The sequence below is a fragment of the Erigeron canadensis genome, chromosome 5 (genome assembly GCF_010389155.1).
Source record: "Erigeron canadensis isolate Cc75 chromosome 5, C_canadensis_v1, whole genome shotgun sequence".
NCBI classification, from domain to species: Eukaryota; Viridiplantae; Streptophyta; class Magnoliopsida; order Asterales; family Asteraceae; genus Erigeron; species Erigeron canadensis.
The window spans coordinates 40,050,418-40,069,794 of NC_057765.1; the positions used below are offsets into that span (position 1 = coordinate 40,050,418).

The following is a 19,377-nucleotide window of genomic DNA, read 5'->3' on the forward strand; positions in this document are numbered from 1 at the left end:
AATCATTCGTTTCATCCTAATAAAAAATAGATAAAGTTACAAAAAATTTCAGTTAATATGAACTTGTAGAATTTAATCTTAAATCAGTAAAACAAATATTATATATTAAGTTATGTGACTTGTAACTTAATAATATATGAAAAAAAAATCAGTTGTGAATATTTTGAATGTAGCCATATGTGTATTTCATCAAATACGGGTTACAATGGACGGTTCTTGACCATGTCCATAATTGTAACTTGTTCATATTTATATGTTGTGTAGATTCTAGCGACCTTGTTGGATTTGCATAACTACTTGCTTGTTGAGGTGAGTTTCGTGGCCCCTTTTTATATTATTTCTTTGGGGGGGAAATGATGCTCAAAACACTTTTCATTTCTTTACTAGTTGTGCCAAAACTTGTTTGTTTTCATGGACAAATACGTGTAATTATGAAATGTGTATGTTAGCTTGCTTGTATTGATTTCTTTGATGCAATAGATGTCTTTTGATATCTATTGAAGACTATTGGAAAACTATCGACCAACTTTATACTCCAGCTGGTAGTTGTTGGTATTTAAAGCATGATTGAGTTGTTAACAGGAGTGATGGGGATTGTGTTGTTGGATAACTATGATGGCATTGATCATTATTTAGTATGCTACTACATGTTTATATTTACGCTATTGTCCAAAACTTGATATATCATGCACAGCAAACTCATTTGTATTCCTTTAAACCTACGAACTCACCAACATTATGTTGACATTTTCGAGCATTCATTTTCAGGTAATAACAATGCTTAAGAAGATTGAGCTTATGGACTTTAGGAAGACCAATAAAGAGATCCTTCATGGACTCCTAGATTGCATGTGAAACGTTGAACGCTATTTGCAATTATTATTTCTTTGCTATTTGAGGCGTGCTGCCTAGACTTTCCGTTTATGGAATTTACATTTATTTGAATTTCATTTAGTATGACTCTATTATAAAGTCCATGTGCCATTGCTATATCTTTTAGTCATATCCTACGATTCCGCCTAAGGTGGGGTGTGACACATGTTGTTAATATTATTTTACTTTGAAGCTCCAGTCTTATTAATATTATTGAATTCAATGTTTGGTAATGTTAAAATCAAGGTTAGCCTCCTATAACAATTTTTTTTTTATAAGTATAATGAAACTTATTTACAATGGCCCGGATTAAAATCGGATTAATTAGCTAGTACATACTCATAAAAAGATTGTAAGTTGTAATAAGTTAACTCGTGTAATTTTGAGAACAATAGAATAACAGTTATTCTATTTATTTACTACTTTAGATTTGTTACTTATTTCAATTACTTAAATGAAAATCAATTATCATTTTCTCTTCATTTTATTTTTTATATTAATTGTATAAAGACTTTAAGATTTATATTATACGACCCTTACATCTTTATTAATTTTAATGAAACTTCCATAAACCCCATGATCAAAAATCTAAGAATCCTTTATATAAAAATGATAGAATGCTATCTGTTTTGAAAACATTGTGAACTATGAGATCGTTATAATTTACCCATGCGTATTTTTTTTGTAATCTAATATGTTGCTAGTTAAATATAATAGGATGACAGCATGATTTTATGTCGTGATATCTAATTAAACAATACACAATTAGATTTAGACACATTTCCATAATCAGAAACCGGTCTTTCTGAAATTCGTAGATTAACATTTGTCTTGTTAATTTAGTTATGAATAAACACTTATATGTGATCTACTACATTTATACGTACACTTTAAAGTTACTAATAATTCAACAAATAATTGTAAAGAATTATTGCTTCATCCCGAAGCTATATGTTTGTTTGATAAAATTAATATGGTTGTATTAATATCTGTAAAATAACTTATGTTGTAGAATTTGAGAAAAGCAAGGATTATATATATATTACATTTAGCTTCTTTCTTTCTCTTTTGAACCTTTTAATATCTTTATCATGAGTGAAATGTTTTTATAATGGCAAGATAATATTTAAATGATATGATTAGGTCCTCCACGGTGGTGTTTTCATCTTGTTCTGTGCGCATTTTCCATTCCAACTTTGGGGTGACCTGTGTTTCCATACCAACGTTGGGGTGACCCATGCTCAAGATGCGTTATAGGTTTGGTGTTTTCGCTAAGACCACGATAAAAGGAGAGTATATGGGATAAGGGTGGGGTGTTTTTTTTTTTTTTTGTGTGTGTGTGTTTAAAATAGATGGTAAATGTAAATAAGGTGAGAATTATGTTTTTTAAAAAAAAGAAGGTGAGAATTGCGATATTGTTGGCATGAGTCATATTCCACTAATGTTTTGAGAGAAACAATAAAATCACGCTAATGTAGTGAGTAATAAAAATGAAAGGAAAAAATGATTGTATCGTTATAACCTTTTGGATCCCATATGACAAAATGGAGTCTAGTAATGAATAATCTATACTATATTATAAAAAGAATAGCTTTTTTTTTATTTTTGATAATGTTGAAAATATGTAATATTTCCATTTGGCATCTCTTAAAATACTTTCACATTCACTACTTCCTTAACCTTAATGATTAAATTACACTATCAATCCTTTATGTTTTAAAATATGTCCATTAACAATTTACATCAATTATATACACAACTCAACGTCGCCCCATCACCAACCGTCGCCCAACCACACCGTCGCCGCCACGACTACCGTCGCATCGTGCGAGTACCGTGCTAGTATACAGAAAATATTTAATGTGTCTAAAGCATTAACCTATATAAATTTACATGTCATATGATTCATCACACACTTTCAAAATCTTTAATGGTCAATTGGTCATCGCATGGGTCATGTCTATTAATACATATAGGTACCTATTTATAGCCAATTAATATATCAAAAACTCGATCTTAATTGGCGATATCCGTTTGCACATTTGATTAATAGTGTTTCGACACATATGTCAAAGAAAGCAAAATTAATCAGACTTGGGTCTAACATTCTTTGGTAGCAAGTGTTTTAATGCATCTTAATTACGGTATCAAAAGTTTTGTTTAACAAAACCTTAAAATAAAATCACGTATTAATGTAAATTCATTGAACCACTCCTTTGACTATTTTTCATAGTAAAATCGGTAAACGCTTCACAAGTTCAAGCTATGTCCCAATGATGAAACCTTTAGTAGCAAGTGTTTTAAAGTAGTAATCTATGTGGTGGGTTTACTTTTTATTCTCTACTTGTTTTATTTTATCAGTATATTAGGCCTTTCATTTAAATATATTAAATAATTATAAATTTAACATAAAATTCAAAGATGAATATTTGATATAAAAATATATAAATTTTTTTATGCATGTTAAATAAACCTTTAATATTTTTCTCAAAATATTTGTTAATTTTAATGTATGAAATATCTTTTAGACAACTTTAACTTTATACGAGTAATATTTATTGTTTCAGTAATTATTTGAAAATATAATAGATAAACCAATGAACACTAATGTCTTTTATCAATAATGAATGTAGTTATTATAAGAGAGGAAAAAAAAAAGTCATTGTGAATAAAAGTTAGCAATTACCATACACTAATCCATGCATTATTCTTCTAACAGTGTGCTAAGTACAAAACATTTTTTTAATATCAAGGTTAAAAACCTGTTACGCCACTCCAAACCCCACCATTTTCTTTCTTAAAAATAAAAATAAAAACAAAAACCACCGAAAATAATCATTTAATTCACTTTAAACTTTGGAAATAAAACATTCCACTTTAAAAAATTCCTTCTTCATAGCGCTAGCATTTAGCATTTTAATTAATTTTTGCTTCTTTTCTTTCAATTTTTATTAATTTATTAAATATAAAACCAAACAAAAGTTATCAAAAAATTAAAAAAAATTCCTGAACCATTGCCTGCCAGTCTGCCACCAAACCTTGTCTTTGAATCCAAGTCTTCTTGAACTGGGGTTTGCTTAAAATCTTTATAAACTTCACCTACTGACATTTTCTACTGATTTCCTTTCTGGGTTTGTTTTACTATTCAAAGATTTCAAACCCCATTTAAGCTTACTTGAAAAAGAGTATTAAATTAACCAAATTATATCCAAATTCATGATCTTGAAATTTTGAGTATTTCTATAAAGATTCATGCTTTAATGAGTTTATAGTGTTATAGATATAGAATATAGATATAGAAGATGAATAGAGTGAAGCCATATATATTTTTCTTGATTACTTTGGGAATTTTTCTAGCTACTTGTGATGCTAAGCAACCAATTGAAGGTATATCTATATGTCTATATTTATATTTCATTTCATTTGCAATTTTTTGTATAGATCTTGTAAAGTATGATGTTTTGAGTTCATATCTATCTTAAATGCGGATATAGTTTAACAATGTGATAAAAATTTTGATAAAGTTTAGATCTTTATGACTTTATTTAGTGTGTATGTGTAATAATTTCATATTTTGTTTTTGAAATTCTGCAGTTCATGCACTTTCCAAGTTCAAAGAAGCTATATTTGATGACCCATTATTGGCTTTATCAAACTGGAATACTCTAGATTCAGATCCTTGTAATTGGGTTGGTGTTTCATGTTCAGAAAATCAAGTGACAAAATTGTAAGAATTTGTTTGTTTGACCTTATGTATAGTGTTATTTTACACTACTTTTTTAGTACACTTAAAAAGACTATTTGTTAGTGTAAACAAGAACAAGTTGTAAGTTTGACTTGGTCTCAGAAGTTGTTAACTGTTTGATGATGACAGTTTTTGGAACGTTTATGTCCACATTAGCAATAATAGGATATTGTCATTGTTACGACAGGCAACTAGGTAATTGCGTGAAATTTTCTTAGTAAGGGTAACTCTAGACTTCTATATCCACCAACTTTCAAGCTTGTGTTCAAGTAAAAGTGGTATTTGTAATGTGAAGAATTATACGGGTGGACGCAATAATTTCGTTCATGATTTTTTACTATATGTGTATATGTTAAAAGGCGTAGTCTACTTTTATGCTAAGCAATGGTACATAGTTAAATGCTTTGTATTATCTATCTAATGGTTTCTATATCTAGGAACATTTCTGGCGCATCTATAACAGGATTCATTGCTCGTGAACTTTTTCAGCTTACTTTCTTACAAGAACTGTATGTTTCCTTTCACCATTTCATTTTACTTATAGTAACTTTATGAAAATCTGAGTTTTATATACAAATGGTCATGCTTGTAGGATTTTACATGGTAACAAACTCATTGGTTCTATACCAAAAGAAATTGGATCACTAAAGAACCTGAAAGTTTTGGATCTGGGAAAGAACCAGATATCTGGACCAATTCCTCATGAAATTGGAAATTTGGTTAGCATCGTTATAATGTAAGTCTACTCTAATAGTTTGAAAAGAATGCAGGTTTCTGTTTTCTTTCCTTTTCTTAAAAAGGTTCTTTTTGAGAGTTTCTTACGCCTGAAGTTCATTGGCTGGATCAGAAACCTGCAGTCAAATGGATTAACTGGTCAATTGCCTTCGGAGCTTGGTAATCTTAAACATCTTCAGGAGCTTCGGTTGGACAGAAATAAGTTGCGTGGAACTGTTCCTGGTGGCAATGCTTCTGATTCTGTTTCCAACGCACAAGAAATGTAAGTAGATTTACGTAGGTGTAATGAACATTGTATAGGTATCAAAATCGACGGGTAGGGTAAATGGGTTCATATGACTTTGGGTCAAAATTGGTAAAAAGAAATTTGGGCATGTCAGAACAGCTTAGGCTTTGGGTTAACTGGCAAACACTCATCTCTGCCCCTTTTCTTTTTAAAATCTTTATTAGCTAATACATCAATATCATTGTAAAACCTGCTATTAAAACACTGATCCAGTTAATACAACAGTTTAAAAGGTTGTAAACGCTTGAGTATATATTTTGTGACTTAGACTGTTGAGCCATTTCTTTTTAAGCCAAATCTTTTAGTTTTGCCCAATTGATCCATTTACAGTAAATATTAGCCACAATGACCCTTTTCACGCAAATGCATTGAAAGCGCCACCTCTAGATGTACTACTAGAATGATGGTGATGTGTTCTATAATTGCTAAAGACACTCTATGTGTCAATGTATAGTTTCCGCTTATTTCTGGGATCAATAAGGATAAATTTAGCAACTATGCTTCTATTCGCTGTATGTGAATTATAATAGGAAGTTTGTGCTTGTTTCTATGTTCATTAGCTGCAAGTTTCTTGAGTGCTACTTTCATCAGCCATTTTAATATATACATCTGACATAACGATTGTCTTGGTTTAGGTATGCTTCAAATGTTACAAGATTTGGATTCTGTCGTTCAGCTTCCTTAAAAGTTGCAGATTTCTCGTTTAACTTCCTAGTTGGGAGCATACCTAAGTGTTTGGGATACCTCCCTAAGTATGTATCACACTTTCTTTTGTATTTATTGTATGCTCTCTCCCCCTTTATTCAACCTCACTTATTTTATTTTATATTACTTATCTCGGTAGGACGAGCTTTCAGGGAAACTGCCTACCATATAAAGACATAAAGCAACGCACTTCTGAACAATGCGGTGCGTTTTTACGTTGTTAGTTGAATGAAGTTTGATATATTTAAGCCTATGTTAATTAGTGAAACCATATCTTGCAAGCTAAATGTTACCTTATCTTGATTCTTTCAAGTGCAACTTATATTTCATAGAGGGTGTTCAGATGAATCAACGTGATCGTTACGACTTAATTATATATGATTGTCATTTCGCTTATATTAGGGAAAATTAGGTGGTTTTATATTTATCGTTACAACTGTGGTTTTTTGCGGCAACTTCTTGTGACTTCTACATATACCAAATCTGTACACAGGTGGTGCTCCGCCAGCTAAGCATAGAGGAGAAACGAAGCATCATCCTGCTACAAATGAACACAACCAGAAGACTTCTTCAAAACCAGCATGGGTTGTAGCTTTGGAAGTAGTGACTGGAATTATGGTTGGTGCTCTCTTCCTTGTTGCCATTCTGACAACTATTCACAGATGCAAAAACAAGTCTTCGATTATCATCCCATGGAAGAAATCCGCAAGTGATAAAGATCATCTTGCAATCTATATGGGTGAGGATTATAACTCCTGTAATTTAAAAGTTTACATTAATAAAAATTATTAATTTATGTTGTTGGTGCTTTTTATCAAATGCAGATCCCAATATGTTGAAGGATGTGATGAGATTCAATCGTCACGAACTTGAAGTAGCGTGTGAAGATTTTAGCAACATTATTGGTTCCTCATCGGATAGTTTAGTTTACAAAGGAAACATGAAAGGTGGGCCTGAAATTGCAGTAATATCGCTTTGTATTAAAGAAGAGCATTGGAGTGGCTATCTTGAGCTCTATTTTCAAAAGGAGGTATAGAAAGTTACATGAACCAAAATTACATTTTAGAGTTTGGCAAACTAGGAGAGGTTGGTAAATGGGTCAAAATGGGGCGGTTCATTTTGACCTGTTTTTCTCCATGTCTCAAATTTTGAAAATATCTAGTTTATTATAACCCATGTTAAAATATAATATTAATATGTAGTCCAAATCGACCTATTTATAAGCAAACGGATCAAAATATATTGTCTATTCTATTTTCATTTATAATTCTTGATCTCATTCTTTGTGTTCATTTTTTGCACAATTAATATAGGTGGCGAATTTAGCAAGGCTAAATTATGAGAACACGGGGAAACTTCTAGGTTATTGTATGGAAAATACCCCATTTACAAGAATGTTAGTCTTTGAATATGCATCAAACGGAACATTGTACGAGCACCTCCATTGTAAGTCTAACTTGCCAGCCCTCACCTGCCTGCGAGCCATATTATTATAATGGCTAAAGTTTTTTTTGTTATAACTTTATTTTAGATGAAGAAGGATGCCAACTTAGCTGGACAAGAAGAATGAATATCGTTATAGGCGTTGCAAAAGGTTTAAAATATCTTCATACAGAGATTGAACCACCATTTACTATATCAGAGTTAAATTCTAGTGCAGTATATCTCACTGAAGATTTTTCACCCAAGGTATGTGCTAGTGTATTGTCATTTTGAGTTAATTATTGTAATTGTTAATGTATGTATCAATGTATGTGTTGAATTGACCTGTTCTCGCTTCAAACCAGTAACCAAACGAATTACTCAGTTATAAAATTTCAAACTAAGTTAGCTTTCTTTTCTTGTGTCTAATTTACTTGGTTTGGGCCAAACTATGCATAGCCCTGCTCTATAGTAGTACCACTTTGTGAATAGTCTTAAAGTATTCAAAGAATAGATCTTGTCTAATTCTTTCAGTTTTAACTGCCCAGACCTTTAGTTAAAGCACTGTGGAATTCTGAATTAAAATATTAAATTATGGGGTGGCATTTTTCCCTATATGCTCAACTGCTCAAGAAAGGGTTGAGTATTTATCTCAAATGGTTTAAATTAAAGTTCTGGCTTAAAAAGACATGGGTCAAATGGGTCAATTGCCACTCAAAGTGTATTTTATGGATAACCTACCCACTATTGGTCCCCTAGCAACCGGTATCACAGCCAACATGAGAAAAGGTAAATCTTGTGTTTGGTTAAAGTAATCTCTCAGTACTACTTTTGTTTGTGCGATTATTGATCCTTTATTATTTTGAACTGCAAAAGTATGATTATTGATCTTAACACTATAAAATTTGAATAGATCACTGAACAACATATACTTGTGTTTTTGTATTCTTGTAGCTAGTTGATTTTGAAAGTTGGAAAACCATACTTACAAGATCAGAGAATAACTCGCGTTGTATTAGCACCGAGGACGCTATTTGTGTTCTCCCAAGTTCATTGGAAGGACGCCACTTAGATATCCAAGGTAACATTTACGCTTTTGGGGTTCTTTTGTTGGAGATAATCAGCGGGCGGCCACCACTCTGCAAAGACAAAGGATGTTTGGTAGACTGGGTAAGAACTAAACAACTCTTCTTGCAATTCGTACTGTGTGAATACAACTTTGTACCTGAAGTTCTTGAGCTAAAAGGGAAGTGCTTCGTACACCGCACAAACTAATTGGTATACCACAACCAATGCTTTATATGTATGTACATTTTGCTTAAAGGTTGTACCTTGGGTGTATGGGACGATTTTTGTGGTGTACGAATTACTTCCCGAGCTGATAGTACCTCAAGTGAATAAGACAACTTCAGCTCAAAGAAGCACACATTCTTTCATTTTAATTAATGGTTAAATTTTCAATGTGCTGACAGGCTAGAGATTATCTTGAAAAACCAGAAGAGATGGCCTCCGTTGTTGATCCTGCACTGAAACATTTTCGGGAGGAAGATCTTAAGGTGATATGTGAAGTAGTTTTGATGTGCATTCATTTAAGGCCTCGAGATCAAGTATCAATGCAAGATTTGTGTGCAATCTTGGAAAGCAAAATCGACACTTCGGTTTCTTCAGAGCTCAAAGCATCTTCTTTAGCTTGGGCCGAACTTGCGCTTTCCTCTTGATCCGATATAATAAAACCTAACTATATGTACATTAAATATATATATATAACATATATACATAAGTAATGTTAATACCCTGATTAAAGATTCTTGTTTGGTTGATCCTTCAGTGAGTTTATGTAAATTTTCGCATAATGTAAGAATATAGAGCGAGTTCCAGGCTGACAAAACTCATTGTCTTTGTATTCCTATTTTCTAGTTATAACATTTAAGGTTTTGAAATGGATTCAAGGTTTATACACATATCATGTATTTGGGTTTTAGAATTGAGATTGAAAAATTGGAATCATTGAAAAATATATGAGAACCCAAGGATATAGGTGGGTTTCATTCCCATCTCTATTATTTCTCTTGGAACTTCCTAAACCATCTACCATTGTTACCGCTCTCGCAGTTGTGGCTTGGTTGTCATTTAAAAGGCACAACGTTGGTGTCCTCGGCTTGGCTAGGCCTTGTCTCGAGAGAGCCTAACCTTAAGTCAGTTTTCAATTTTCAAGATGGTCATTGATCACTAGGCTAGTCTTGTTTAAGCCCAATCTCAACAATAGTCTTGATGGTTCAATCTTGGTAAAGTTCTATCTTTTAAAATTGTTTGATAGTCATTATTTTGTTCAGCAACTTACCAAAAATAGAGTCGATAGCAAGGTTTAACAAAAAGAAATACCTTAAATGATTACCCGAATAATGCCTACTAGCATTAGTTGTAATATTTAGAATTTTGCAAAGGAATATTATGGGTTTTAATGTATAGTAAAATGGAAAGAAAGCTAAGTCTATGACTTTATGTAAACATATGGATATGGAAGCTAAAGATGTTCTTATCGTTGTTATTCTCACGCAATCCCCTTACAATAGTATTATGATATTCACCGGTAACAAACATTTGGTAAATCAAGAAATGCATACATAATAAGTATATCATTTGAAAACCTCATAATTGATCTTGGATTCTTGTGTGGTGAAAATAAATCTTACAATATTGTTTCAAGATACATGAGCTAGGTTTGATTGACCTCTAGTAGTTACGATAAAAATGTCAACGAACAATAAAGTTAGCCCGAGTATAAAGATTATTTAGTAAACTCATAATTATGAAAAACGCTAATAATTTCAAGGGTTTTGTTAGTAACAGCCTTTAGGGTTGTCAGTAAAAACTAATTGGGTGCATTAAAATTTGTACATTGCTGTTAGAAAAATCAGGGGGCGGTTTTTAATATATAATTATAAATTTTTAAGCATGTAATAAGTTATTAGTGACAACCCTTAAGGTCATTATCATTTTCCTAATTTCAAAAAAGAAAAACAAAACAAAACTTTTTAATTCATTTACTACCCGAGTATAAACATATTCTAATTCTAAATTACTACCCAGATAAATTTTTTGAGTATTTTCCATTAATCCTTTTATATAAATTTTTTAAGATTTGAGATGTGGTAAAAGGAAAATCTTTTATTGTTTTATTTCCATTTCTATTTTGAAGTATTTAATTTCGTGAATATAAAAAGAAAAATGTTAAATGAAGCCCTTAGGGGTTCACTTAACGTATATAAAAAGGTTGTACGTTTTCATATCAAATGTCCACCTACTGATTTTTATGGTAATTATACAATTATTTAATGCACCTTAACGAAAACCCTATTATCCACTTGAAGATAGTCAATCGTGAATATGATATATTTATTAACTACAAATTATCATCAAAATTCTAAAATACATCTATCTATATTTCTTATTAAAAAGAATAGACTCTTTTGAAAGTTAGAAAATATCAGAAATGTTCTCCATTAAAACAACACATCATAAATACAATACACCCAACCGTAAATGAAATAAATACTTCATCAATCCCTTAACTTTTAAAATAATTATATTAGCCATTTTAAAATATATATATATATATATATATATTTACTGAAATGGTATCTGGACTATTTAACATATTACTGATTTCATACCTATAACTTTAAAATTACTCTCATCATACCCCAACTTATCAATTCTCCACACGGACGATACCTGACCTGACGGGCGTCAGTTTGGTCGTTAAGTTGGGGTATGACTACGATAAATTTTAAAGTTTTAGGTATGAAACTAGTAATATAGTGGATAGTCCAGGTGTCATTTATGTAATTAACCATTATTATTATTATTATTATTATTATTATTATTATTATTATTATTATTATTATTATTATTATTATTATTATTATTATTATTACTATAATTTCTTGTAAATCCTATTAATTTCTAATGGAAGTGATGTTTTTACTATTATTATTATCATTATTATTATTATTATTATTATTATTATGGCTGTTCTTGTTGTTTTAATTACACAGTATTTTTTGGAAAAAATAATTTTAAAAAGTACATTGATATTTTTTGTAAATATTTACTTTTATTTTATAAAAGAATACTTTATTTTTTTTAAAAATATTGTAAATATTTAGTTTTTTTATTAAAAACTATTTATTTCATATTTATTTATTTTTAATTTAAAAAAATAAGTAAATCGGAAGCAGTACATTAATTTCATGTAAAACATTGATAAATAAACGTGAAGTCTTGAATAGATACCACCACATGGAGTTGATTAAATCTGTTTTGAGCTGATTCAAACCTTACATGGTAGTTGTACAGGTATTAATGCAATACAATAAATTATGATATTCTTTTCGGTTCACCCCTTTAAAAAAGAAGATTGAAAAATATTTTTTTATAAAGAATAAAAACTTTGTACTAAAAATGATCTTTTATAAAAGAAAATATTATTTTATTAAAAAATAAATTTTATAAATAATAGTTTTTGAAATATTAATAGTTTTTAATAAAAAATTAAATATTTACAATAATATTTTTTATAAAAATAAAGTATTCTTTTATAAAATAAATATAAATACTTACAAAAAAAATATCAATGTACTTTGTGTAATTAAAAAAACAACAACAACAACCATAATAATAATAATAATAATAATAATAATAATAATAATAATAATAATAATAATAATAATAATAACAACAACATAAATGATATCTGGACTATCCACCATATTACTGGTTTCATACCTAAAACTTTAAAATTTACGGTAGTCATACCCCAACTTAACGGCCAAACTGACGTCTGTCAAGTCAGGTATCGTCCGAGTGAAAAATTGATAAGTTGGGGTATGATGAGAGTAATTTTAAAGTTATAGGTATGAAACCAGTAATATAGTGAATAGTCCAAGTACCATTTTAGTAAATAACCCTTAATTATATTTACATCAATAGCCTACACTACTCATCGTCACCACCATCAGTCGCTGCCGCCGCCCGTCACCATCGCATTGCCGCCACCGCCGTCGCATTGCGCGGGTGTTATGCTATTTGTATTTATAGAATAAAATGATATATAATGATAATAAAAATAATATCGTAATGATATTTTTATGTTCTTTCAAAAAAAAAATAGTTCTATATTAATTATTATAGTAGCTATACAAAATTACATTGTTTTATTGTAACATAATATTCTTGTAATTGTGATGCTGAGTAATGGATATAGTGAATGATACATACTTTTAGAAAGAAAAAAAAAACTACGAATTATTATCAAAATTCCATAATACATTAATATTTATAAATAAAAGATATAATAAAAAGAATACCATAATGATATTTATATATTATTGCGAAAAGTAATTATGAATTAATTTTAATTATAGTAGATATTCAAAAATACATTTTTGGAAAAAGAAACTAATTTACGGATATCACGGTTCCACTTTTTACTCAAAATCGGATTGGTAAAGATGCTTATCCATAAAGCGTGTGTTTATAAATAGAGTGCGCCATTTTTCTTGAACCCATACAAATACTATACCAAAATTTCTAGTGGGGCTTGCGAATTTTGAAGTTTGAGGTACGTAATTCTTAATCATATTATCTACAGTATTTGTTATTATACACACATGCATGGACACTATGTAGAATGTCAGTATTAATGTATTCTATACTCTTAGGTTGTCTACATTTTACCAGAGTTGGTAACAAAAGAGGTTAAAAAGGGTCAATATCTTCTTTAAAATTGAAATTTTATCATAACATTTTTAAAATTTTCTTATAAAATTTAAAACTTTTTCCCCTTTTGGATTTCTTGTTCATTAGTTATTGAATTTCACCCCTCTTAATTTTTTCCGCCTCTGCATCAGACCTTTCATATATCATGCATTTAACGGAATGCGGTAGCTATTTGTTGTGGCTATATTATCGATTTTGGTGTTACGCGTAAGTTTCCATACAAAGTTGCACATAATATAATTTCGACATCATCAAGCATATATTTTAGATGTCTAAGATGTTTTTATAAAAGCTTTTTATTAGCAATTGCGTTGTGTTTGAGTGATTGATAGTGTTTAGTGTGATAGTGTGGTCTAAGGTAGTGTTTAAGAGATAGTAGTTTATTTTGTAGGTGGTTTTGATGTAGGCTTGCCTCTTGAATGTCAATTTTAGATGTGCTTCCTATTTTTATTTTATTAGCTGTAATCTCTTTTAGTAAAAAGTTCTTGTTGGTAAAAGATATATGTTGTATAAACTTAAAGGGTTTGGTTCATAAATTAATTATAGATTTACCATAAAATACAAAGGATTTTTTAATATAAAAAATACAAGTTTTTTATGCCCATTAAATATAATCATTAAAGTTTCATTTAGCATTTCCCAAAACTTTATATTTCAATGTGCAATACACATTACACCGCAATTAATGCCTACCTAAAATGCACGTGATAAAATCAAGATATAATATACAAAACATATTTAGTTATATTCCCTTGCATATAGATATCATCATATCAATAGAATAATTATATCATTTTTCATATACAATAATTCGTTCTTATACCGTCTTGGGTGGTTTACACGAATTATCTTTATTCTAATGATCTAGATTTCGACTTTAAAAATAGATCATGGTTGCAAGAAAGAATGCAGTATCGTGTTTTCTGTGTATTTTAGGGTCAGAGAAATCGGTAACTATTAATTACCTTCTTTAATTTTTCCAAAATTTGGATAAGCATGACAATTATGGTTATCATTAATAATTATTAATAAATCAATCTATAATTAATGAATAATTGAATATATGATATCATCTGATACATTTACCATAAAATACAATAATTTATGTCTACTTTTATTAGTTGTTAATGCACAATATTAATAAAGAAAATACTAATTACGTACATTAAATAAAAAAGCATATACTTTGGGTAAATTTGGGGGGACCCTTTAAGCTTATGTACCTTTTTGATACCAACATAATCTAATGATAGTGTGACAAGGTAATTCAGCTACAGAAAAATTATAGGACATATTACTTATAATACTTACTACTACTATATAAATTAATTTTTAAGTGATATATATAATGTTGGCCTAGACGGCTAGACCCCGCTAGGATGCTCTGCAAGGGGACGCAACCCTCTTGATTCGCACTATGTGTACATCCGTACACATACCTGTATATATATGATGTCCATTACATTAAAATACTAACAAAAGAAATAATGAATTTAGAGTAATTTTAGGATGAAGAAATCATCGAGTATCTTTATCATCCATAAATTGTGTAGGAAAAATTACTCGTAGTAGTTTGGATGATTATATCGAAATTCCAATATATATGACAAATTGACAATAAACTGTTTGATGTAGATTAATTTAGTTATTTTAATGACTTTTGGTGGATCTTTTCGATAGTGGAAACACTGAAATCTCTTTATAGGTACAAATTCCATATTTAATGTTACTTTGTTATGTAGGCTACTCATTGTCATGACCCAGTCCAGTTTATTTTGTCATGTTTACTACCATCAAAATGTTATCACACAACTTTATGACATAGACTAATACACGCATCAAGGTAATTTCCAAAACGTGCTTGTTTTCTAAAAGATAGATAAGTGCAAGTTTTTTTCTAAAACGAAATGATAAAGGTAGCCCATAAAGTTGTTTAAGACATGTTACATGTATCATCAATGATTTTTTGAATAGTGTTTTCAGTATATGTTAATTTTTCTATATATATATTACTCTCTTTCTAATTTATCTTATTTTACTATTATACTTTTCACATTCTATTTCTTTTTCCTTCTATATAGGACATGCAAGTTCTTCATAGGTGGTTGCTTAACAGACTTTCAAACAAAAATAAAAGGTAGTTGCAAAACAACCGTTAATGTAGGAAACTAAATCAACTAGAACAAATCTTACTCCTATTATATCTCATAAATATCTTATCTTAATCCTAATACCAAATCATATCCATAATTATCTCCTTTTTATAATAATCCGTAATAATTAAAGAAAAAAACTAACTAGAGAAAGAGTGAAACAGAGGTATATATTTTTCTTCCTTCAACCAATTATACGTTCATTTAGTTTTATGTTTTTGCAATGTCAGGCACTATATATACATGAACGACATATAATGTTTGTTCCTTTGCCTTTAATTTTGGAAAGCTCATTAATATTTTGTTTAATTGTTGATCATTTCAGATTGATACTTGTAAACTTTTGTTGAAGTCACAAGATGGAAGGGGGTGTCGTGAAACCGGATAAAACCGAGTTCACAGAATGCTTTCGGATGGTTTGGCATACACCTTATATCATGAGGCTTGCATTTAGTGCTGGAATTGGAGGCCTCTTATTTGGCTATGACACTGGTAAATTTGAATCAGTTCTTGTTTATATATATATTCTTCTGTTGAATTTAAGTCCTCTTTAACGTATTTTTGTTGATTAAATTATACCAAAACAGGTGTTATTTCGGGTGCCTTGCTATACATCCGAGATGATTTCAAAGAAGTGCAAAAGCATACATGGTTGCAAGTAAGTTTAGTTGTATTATTCTCATTATTTCCAGATTCAAACTAGCCTCTTTAACTATCCTACTTTAAATTACACGAACGCCTGAGATTAGTTATATCTTCAAAACTGGAATTAACCATTTTATGCTAATTAAAGTACCACATTTAGTTATTACATTTTCCAAATTCCATTTTTGCATATATATAAGAACTATATATGTTGTCTTAACTTTTTTGTTTTTTTTAAATTTATGAAGGAAACCATTGTTAGTATGGCCGTAGCTGGAGCTATTTTTGGTGCGGCAATTGGTGGGTGGATGAACGACCGATTTGGTAGAAAAAGATCAATCATGTGTGCTGATTTCGTGTTCTTCATTGGTGCGATTATCATGGCGCTTGCTCCAGCCCCATGGGTCATAATCATTGGTAGAATTTTTGTTGGTTTGGGTGTTGGAATGGCTTCCATGACCGCGCCTTTATACATATCTGAAGCTTCTCCTGCTAGAATTAGAGGGGCACTTGTTAGCACAAATGGTTTACTCATTACTGGAGGACAGTTTTTGTCCTACCTTATAAATCTAGCATTTACCAGGGTAATTAATGTTATAATGTACTATAATGTTGAAATCTTTCAAGAAAATCTTGTTTTAGTTTAGTTGGATTGGTATGTACTCGTTTGCTAATTTATGACGATTTTGTTTTATCAGGCGCCTGGAACTTGGCGTTGGATGCTTGGTGTTGCGGGTGTTCCACCACTAGTTCAATTTATCTTGATGTGGTCTCTTCCAGAGTCTCCAAGATGGCTTTATAGGCAGGTAAGAGGGTGTTTGTGATTGCGATTTAGGTGAGTTTTTGATTATGGCGTTTGCATTACGTATATAATCAAAAAAGTGTTTGGGAAAAAATTGATTATCTGCGTTTTCAAAGACGACAGATTTGGAAAATAACACGTAGAGACAGTTTTTCAAAACGACAATGAAGTTGTACTTCCTTCATACTTTAAATTATTAACCTTATGTTATTGTTAGTATTCAATGTAATATGTTTGTTTCCGTTTCAGAACAAGGTAGATGAAGCTAGACAAATCCTAGAAAAGATCTATCCAGCCAACGAAGTTGAAAAGGAAATGAAAGCGTTGCAATCATCCATTGAAGAAGAACAAAAAGCTGAAGAATCCATGAAATATGGCATATTTTCAAAGATTAAAAACGCTTGGGGGAACAAGGTTGTTCGTAGGGGGCTTTATGCTGGCATTACTGTCCAAGTAGCTCAACAATTTGTTGGAATCAATACTGTTTTGTATTACAGCCCAACTATTGTACAACTCGCGGGATATGCTTCAAACAAAACAGCTTTAGCTCTATCATTGATCACCGCGGGCCTAAATGCTGCTGGCACGATCATTAGCATGTTATTTGTTGATAGGTGTGGAAGGCGAAGGTTTATGATTGTTTCAATGTTTGGAATCATTATCTGTTTATGTGTTTTATCAGCTATGTTCTTTCAAGCTTCTGTTCATGCTCCTCCTGTAAGCGTTGTGGAGTCAAATCATTTCGGTTCAAACTCTACTTGCTTGGCATTTAACACAGCTCCTAATCCATCATCATGGAACTGTATGACATGCTTAAAAGCCTCTTCAGGGTGTGCATTTTGTGCAAATGGGGCAAACAAAGTAAGTTAATCAATCTCAATCTTAACCACTTTTTATCTATGATTATTTCGTTACTACTATATACATTCAGACTAATTATGCTTATATATCAACGTCGTATAAACAGTATAACCCCGGTGCTTGTTTGGCTCTAGACGACGTAACAAGAGGAACTTGTAAAGCAGAACGTCGTAGTTGGTACACGCAAGGTTGTCCAAGCAAATTTGGGTTTTTTGCCATATTACTTATGGCATTATATATTATCTCATACGCGCCTGGGATGGGAACCGTGCCTTGGATCGTGAACTCTGAGATATACCCTTTACGATATAGAGGTTTTGGTGGAGGGACGGCTGCAGTTGCTAACTGGACATCGAATCTACTCGTGAGCCAAACCTTCTTGACACTCACTCAGACACTAGGGACCGCGGGAACGTTTCTTCTGTTTGCGGGGTTCTCAACCCTTGGACTCGCAGCTATATTCTTTCTAGTACCGGAGACAAAAGGTATGCAATTTGAAGAGGTGGAAAAGATGTTGGAAAAGGGATTTAAACCCAAGCTTTGTTGTTGCACCAATGATGATCAGCAGGATGATACAACCAAATCTGTGTCTTAAACAGACTCTTGTTTAGAAATATTAATTAATGTTAATTCTTAGTTTGGATATTTTTAAGGTTTATGATTTTACATGATTTGAACTTCAAACACTGGTTTGGTTTACGAATGGATATTATAATTGTTAATGTGTTTTTATATATAAAACCGATTGAAGCGAACAAACGAGCCAAGTATTTTAAGTACATTTTTATTTAAATAACAAACTAGTTTTGCACATGTTTATATTTAATACAGTAAATAACAGTTGATCTAAAAGTCAATCGATTAATCCGAAACCTTGATCCGTTAAACTGCTTTGGCTCCAATAATTAAAAAAGAAAAAGAAAAAAAAAACTACAATTATGTCATCCGGATTTCCACCTTGTTATAAAACATATGATGGTTTTCGGACAATACCTTAACGAACCGATATCGGAACCGGTTATCCTCAAAAATAAGAACCGAATGCAATACCAAAGTTATGGTTTTGGTACCGGTTCGATACCCGTACCGTTATATATAATTTGGATAATATATATCTTCAAGTCTTCAACAACAAAAATATATGCATACTAGACCGCAAATTTACAAAACTAGAAGCAAATATTAGTATTTTTTTCTTTAACGACTAGTGAATATAACTGATCGGTATTCCATAAGAAGTGATATGGTTAATTTAATCTCATGGAACCCTTCAGCGTCCCAAGTTATTTAGATTTGAAAAACTCCGATAATCTTAATAAAACATATATTGCAAAATGAACTTATTATTATTACTTTCTTTTTAACAAAA

The 19,377-nt window shown here is 30.8% G+C and overlaps 2 protein-coding genes across 4 annotated transcripts; both read left to right on the forward strand.

Moving 5' to 3' along the window:
- The first annotated feature begins 4,022 nt into the window (after positions 1-4,022).
- LOC122599700 (probable LRR receptor-like serine/threonine-protein kinase At1g63430) lies at positions 4,023-9,608 on the forward strand. Its single transcript, XM_043772252.1, has 13 exons — positions 4,023-4,260; positions 4,468-4,600; positions 5,056-5,127; positions 5,211-5,354; positions 5,466-5,615; positions 6,275-6,391; positions 6,484-6,548; positions 6,838-7,083; positions 7,169-7,374; positions 7,658-7,790; positions 7,876-8,033; positions 8,721-8,936; positions 9,239-9,608. The coding sequence occupies exons 1-13, from the start codon at positions 4,176-4,178 to the stop codon at positions 9,482-9,484; spliced, it is 1,971 nt and encodes a 656-aa protein (XP_043628187.1). The 5' UTR covers positions 4,023-4,175; the 3' UTR covers positions 9,485-9,608.
- A 3,728-nt stretch (positions 9,609-13,336) lies between these two features.
- LOC122600552 (inositol transporter 4-like) lies at positions 13,337-18,761 on the forward strand. 3 transcript variants are annotated; one of them, XM_043773286.1, is made up of 8 exons: positions 13,337-13,389; positions 15,629-15,684; positions 16,026-16,192; positions 16,288-16,358; positions 16,594-16,929; positions 17,044-17,151; positions 17,397-18,008; positions 18,115-18,761. In XM_043773286.1, the coding sequence occupies exons 3-8, from the start codon at positions 16,060-16,062 to the stop codon at positions 18,601-18,603; spliced, it is 1,749 nt and encodes a 582-aa protein (XP_043629221.1). In that variant the 5' UTR covers positions 13,337-13,389; positions 15,629-15,684; positions 16,026-16,059; the 3' UTR covers positions 18,604-18,761. The 3 variants fall into 3 exon arrangements, with proteins under 3 accessions (XP_043629221.1, XP_043629220.1, XP_043629222.1); XM_043773285.1 differs by lacking the exon at positions 15,629-15,684 and having other exon boundaries at positions 13,345-13,389; XM_043773287.1 differs by lacking the exons at positions 13,337-13,389; positions 15,629-15,684 and adding an exon at positions 15,695-15,866.
- Positions 18,762-19,377: the final 616 nt, after the last annotated feature.

Coding starts and splice junctions, on each gene's coding strand:
- LOC122599700 (XM_043772252.1), top strand. CDS start 4,176: ATGAATAGAGTGAAGCCATATATATTTTTCTTGATTACTTTGGGAATT. Junction 4,601..5,055: donor GAAAATCAAGTGACAAAATT/GTAAGAATTTGT, acceptor TTCTATATCTAG/GAACATTTCTGGCGCATCTA. Junction 5,616..6,274: donor GTTTCCAACGCACAAGAAAT/GTAAGTAGATTT, acceptor GTCTTGGTTTAG/GTATGCTTCAAATGTTACAA.
- LOC122600552 (XM_043773286.1), top strand. CDS start 16,060: ATGGAAGGGGGTGTCGTGAAACCGGATAAAACCGAGTTCACAGAATGC. Junction 16,193..16,287: donor CTTATTTGGCTATGACACTG/GTAAATTTGAAT, acceptor ATACCAAAACAG/GTGTTATTTCGGGTGCCTTG. Junction 16,930..17,043: donor TAAATCTAGCATTTACCAGG/GTAATTAATGTT, acceptor TTGTTTTATCAG/GCGCCTGGAACTTGGCGTTG.